The sequence below is a fragment of the Schistosoma mansoni genome, chromosome W (assembly GCF_000237925.1).
Source record: "Schistosoma mansoni strain Puerto Rico chromosome W, complete genome".
NCBI lineage: Eukaryota > Metazoa > Platyhelminthes > Trematoda > Strigeidida > Schistosomatidae > Schistosoma > Schistosoma mansoni.
Window position 1 is genome coordinate 52342165 of NC_031502.1, and position 5672 is coordinate 52347836.

A 5672-nucleotide genomic window follows, 5' to 3' on the forward strand; every position below is an offset into this window, starting at 1 on the left:
CTCGAGGCAATACGCACAGTATGCACATATGCCAATTAGAGACTGACCAGTTGCAGTCCTAACAAATCGATGGGAAGATTCAAACATACAATACTGAATGAATTTAAACTTCACTCCATCGCACAAGCAAATGGCTATCAGGACTCAGTGGCCGAGTGGATAACGCGATGGCGTTTGAAGCGAGGGTACTGGGTTCGAGTCCCAGAGTGAACATCAACTCTGAGATGCAGGTACATCCAGCTGACGAGTCCCAAATAGGACGAAACGCGCGTCCTGGATTCCACTGCTAGCCACTATCCATCTTTAATTAGAGTCATGTTTCTGAAATTTTGAAGATCATTTATATCCCAGAAATGTAGGAGAAAGAAATGGTTTAACTAACTAGATTGTAATCATACTTAAAAGAAGACAAGGAGTCATTCATTTTGTTTAAATTTTGTTTACTTCGTTTGATAAAGATTAACACTATAACCGGATATTGTAACTTGTAAAACTAGAGAATGCAATTAACTAAAAATAATTTGTCGCATGATACAGACTTTGTCATTTACACTTTGTTTATATTTGTAAAAGCAAATGGTTACACTGAATTATTCAAAATAAATGAATTCCTTTACAAAATACATTTTCATAGTCTGCAAAATTTCGACTGAGGTTATCAAATTTCTGTTTTTTACTGAGTTAACTTTCTAGATTCTTTAGAACTCGTAAACTACCTCCCTATCTTCTAGGTCTTCGTCCAATCACATTGTCTTATGTGGAATCTTTAACGAAAAACAATCAATGGTCTTTCAGGAATTGATAAATGATGTGGTCATTTCTTTGGAAACCTTAACGCTGTATATGGATTAAACTTTATCGTTTTGCCACATCATATACAGCCACAAATAGATAAAATAAAGGCATACTACTTATCAGGTTTGTAATGAAAGAGAAAATACTGAATCTTTTAACACTTCAATCAAATTATCTAACAAGGAAGTGTCTGGAGTTCAATCTGAAGAATTGTATTGAGTCACAACTTTGGAGTTCCTTACCAGGATAATTAATACAGAAGCCCAACTAGAAATGTTTCTTAACTAACTCTCTATTATCAAGCCAATATACATGGAAACCGTACGGCTAGTCCATGTTAAACTTGATTGGTAACAGTGATCAGTTTCATAACATACTTGTTCTTCAGTTCAAAATCATGACAGATAATTTCAATGTTATATTAAGAATTTGATGTGATAACATCAATGTGCATTAATGATTTTATTTGATTATACACAGAAGTTGATATTGATTCTGTTGTAATACGTTTGAATTCAAAGATAACACTTCAAACAAAGGCAAAACTTAGACATTAGGTAATAGAGTAGGTGAATAACTTGAAGAGTTACTGCAAAGAGATTTCATCGACGACACGACTTACGACAATTTTAAAGCATGAACCTTAAATGTTTTATTTATATGTAGGATAGCTAAAGTGGACAAACTAATTACCTCTATGATAAATAACTAACAGATTTGAGTTGGCTTGTAAAACGTCCACTTTTAATGGATTAAAGATTGCTCTCAAGTTTGCCTAATTGGTTGACTAACTAAATATTACTTTAAAAAATTTATGTTTTCTTATGAACTTCACTAAAACTTTTAAAAACAAACGATCCACATCATGAAATAATATTTGAAGTGTATTCTTATACGTAGCTATTCTTTAACATCGCTTTAATTTACCTTCGGTTTGTTTAAAGTATTGAAAAAAAGATGATAAATCAATACAACGCTGGAGAAGTCTTTGACTTATTAGAAAAATTACAACCTTAAATCTAAACCGTACATGTCACTATGGTTGGAGTAAGTTAACCGGCGTTTGGTGTAAGTTCAATGGCAAATCAGTTTTAATTAGGATATATATATATAAACAGCGTGGGTTTACCACTACATAGTAGATCGAATCCAGGACCTTCAGATCTCGCGTTCTAGCGGTTGACCACTCGATCAATGAATATGTTCTTCGTTTTTCCTTCTTGTAGTGGTGTGAAACTAAGCGTCAGATCTAAACTTTAATATGATATTCATCTTCTAGTATACGTTTTTATATCTGCATGACTTCTTTATTCTCAGTGTCCTCTTGTTTTTTCATAATACTCATTGCTTATTCATTTTTTTTTATTCACATTTTTAACTAGTTGAACGGTGCATTAACTATTGGAACGATGGATGGATCAAATATTGAAATATTTCAAGAAGTTGGTCACTCCAATGCATTTGTCTTTGGTCGTACTATTGAAGAAGTCAATTATTTGCGTAAAACAGGGCAAGTCAATGAAGCCATAAATCTTACTTTTTTAGTAAAGACCATTTATCGGTAGTCACAAAAATTAAATTTTCAGGAAAAAATTATTACTTAATACGCGCTCAAGTTAATAGAATAGGCTTACTCTTTCGAGATGTTAGGGAAGAATTTTAGCTCAGCTGGATGATTTAGGTGGAGTTTTGTTCTCTCTGGTTTGAGTAGTGGAGCTTTTATCGTTCTTCTGAATAACATCATCAGCATAAACATAAGGTAAAAGTGAAGTATTCGAATTCCTATGTAATCTATTGATCAATCAGGAAAATCGTGGACAAACATATGACTAAGAGACAAATCAGAGGGAAATACAATCAGAAGACAACAGTAACTCATCAGGATCGAGGTCGACATGACAAGCTGTGAGTCATATGTGGAGAAATTCAAACACCTTGTAGTAAGCCCATTCAACTGTTTTATTATTTGTCTACTTGCTGTAATTTACATATTTAATCCACTATGTAAAATTACGTGTGAGTCTGATTGAACGCATATCCGCAAGTCAATCTTTATCTATTTTCTCATTGGTTGTATACAATAACAATCAATAATTTGTCCACAATCGCTAACACTCATAAATATATATATGGATTTTTAACACTCACACTCACATACTCTCCCTCTCACTGGTTTCCCTGTGTGCTTGTTTTCTGCGCGCTTGCGGATTTTTATTAATAATTAACAACAAGCTATCTCTACAACTTGTTTTCAAGCTTTTGAATGATCTTGAGTAAATTCACAATACTACCAAGAGATTTAGCCTGTGTAAATACTCAGTTAACTGGATACTAATTATTGGAGTCAGATATAGAGGAAATTAGCCTTTAAAACCTGACTTCTACCTGAAGTTTTTGCCGATTATGTTGTTCAGAATGACAGTGGAAGCTCCAAGACCAAATCATTGAGCTCAGAGAACAAAATTCCACTTAAACTTAAAGTCTAAATCATCTAATTGCACCCAACCTGTCCATTGTGTTCCGTGCTTCTCGTCAGATCTCGAGATCTTCATAATCCAGTCAACCACTAGAAGAAAGAGAAGAGGGAGAGACAGTGAGTAGTCTTGTCTGGCACCGGTCCTCACTTGGAATGCATCTGTCAGCTGTCCTCCATGCTACGATTGACAGTGTTGTTCGTCGTATGAATTCCTGATGATGTTGACGATTGGCTCAGCTACGAACGAATTCCGTTCAATTGATTGTTCAGCGATAATCCGTGTGCACGACCGATCCCTACAAAATCCGGCCTATTGATCTTGAAGCTTAGCGTCCACTGAATCTTTCATCCGGTTCAACAACACTGTTGGAAAGATTTCTTGTTACTGATAGTAATGTGAGGTCACCTTTAGCTGAGTTTTCACATTTGCTATAAAGCACAGTTTTTTATTAATAGTTTCTTCATTTATTGCTCATTCTCAAGCTAACGTCGCATTATGTTCTGACACAGCTTATCTGTTCTAAGCTGTTCTAGTCCTTTAATCATAAAATATTATCACCTTATATTTTTATTGTAATATTAGACTGTTTGCTTTTTTCCCAACACTTTATTAGGTATAATCCAATGAGATATATATCTTCCAATCCAGAACTTCGTTTGTGCTTAGATCAAATACGTGATGGTTATTACTGTCCGAATGAACCTGATTTATTTAAAGACCTATATAAAAAACTAGTTACAGAAGATAAATTTATGGTATGTGCAGATTATGCTGATTATATGCGTGCTCAAGCTGAAGTTGAATCAGCATATAAGGTAGGAATAATTTACATTTTCTCCCTATTAGATAGATTACGACAGTTTTCCTTAATAATAATAACAATAATAATAATAATAATTATTATTATTATTATTATTTCCATAATATCCCAATGCTAACCATGGTTTTTGATACTTATAAACTAATTAGTTTCTTTAATTCTGTTTTGTTCTAATGACATACTTCATGAGTTGAACTTGACTCATCTTTTATATTTATTAATATAGTTTTTAGTAGAGTAAACCGCTTCAGTACGCTGAGTAAATTTTCGAACTTGAAATATATAACAATTATAATTGGATGAGTGAAGTATAGGAAAACATGTTGTATCAGATTTATTTATAAACAATTAATCTTGTTCACTATATGTGAACAATTATATTTGAAATAATCTCAGCAATTGAAATTTAAATAATTCCAGCGTTTCATCCACCTAATTTGTTTGAACTTCTTCAGGGGAATAATCAAAATCATCAAAGAAATATATGGTTTTTTTTAACAACCATATCAAAATCTATAGTACTTTAAACCAATCATATTTGTATGTTGAACATTTATAAACAGGATAATATGAGTCAATTGAATGAGAATCAAGTGAAAAGTTCAGCGATGTGAAATAAAAGGAGACTGGATGAATTATGTGTTTATCTATGTAAGTGTAAGAATGAGTTATTAATGAATGATATTCAGTGTTGATATGTTTCTATGTGAAGTAAAAATAAAAGTGCAAATCGAAGGTTGAAAAATCGTTTTTGAATCATCGAATTGCAAATAAAAATGAGAATCATCAGGTACATAATTGCAATGCTAAACATACACTATATTTATCTTTGATAAATTTGATTATTTCCCTGAAGAAGTTCAAACAAGTTAGCTAGACGAAACGTTGGAATTATTCAAATTTCAATCTCTGAAATCATTTCAAATATAATTTTTTTACATATAATGACTTCTCTATAATCGGCGCATAATTTTTGTCAAACTATTCGTTCTAATCTTGACGAATATTCGTGTAAATTAATCTTGTTCTCTGTGGGGACTCCTAACTATACATTTAATGTTGCAGGTTAAAAATGAAGAAAAAAAGCACAATGTATTGAAATTCAATGATACAGAGATGAAATTATACTAAAGGGTTGTATTAACTTCTTTTTAATTAATATCTAATTTTATTTTTAAAAAATAAAACAATTACATTATTTATATTGATTTGTTGTTGGGGTTTATCATTTATTAGGATGAAGTAAGATGGTCAAAAATGGTTCTAATGAATATAGCTGCTGCTGGGAAATTCTCCTCTGATCGTACAGTACGTGAATATGCACGTGATATTTGGAGAGTAGAGCCAATTGTTGTAAAAGAATCTATAAAATATAATTTAGAAAATAATCAACTTCAAAAATTTTCTTCAAATTAAAATGGAGAGGGAGACGGGGGGGATGAAGAACAATTAATAAGCACAATTAATGCTTCCTTTTTCTTTTTATACTAATGTTTCTTATAATTTTATTTGTATAAACAATACATCTTTTTTTGTTTATTTGCTTGTTTTTTATTTTTTCGAATAATTTGTTTTATTAC

At 31.9% G+C, this 5672-nt stretch overlaps 1 protein-coding gene and 1 non-coding gene across 2 annotated transcripts in view; both read left to right on the forward strand.

The window, feature by feature from the left end:
- Window positions 1–5672, forward strand: part of Smp_039750 (putative glycogen phosphorylase) — a gene marked incomplete at its 5' end in the record, with an annotated part of 37824 nt that extends 32152 nt beyond the window's left edge. The window contains 3 exons of the mRNA XM_018790110.1: window positions 2178–2356; window positions 3886–4087; window positions 5329–5672. Of these exons, the coding sequence (XP_018655486.1) occupies window positions 2178–2356; window positions 3886–4087; window positions 5329–5508 (561 nt within the window). The 3' untranslated portion in view covers window positions 5509–5672. The remainder of the gene's footprint in view (window positions 1–2177; window positions 2357–3885; window positions 4088–5328) is intronic.
- Smp_tRNA_02272_Gln_TTG.1.1 lies at window positions 145–210 on the forward strand. Its single transcript has one exon. It is a non-coding gene (tRNA).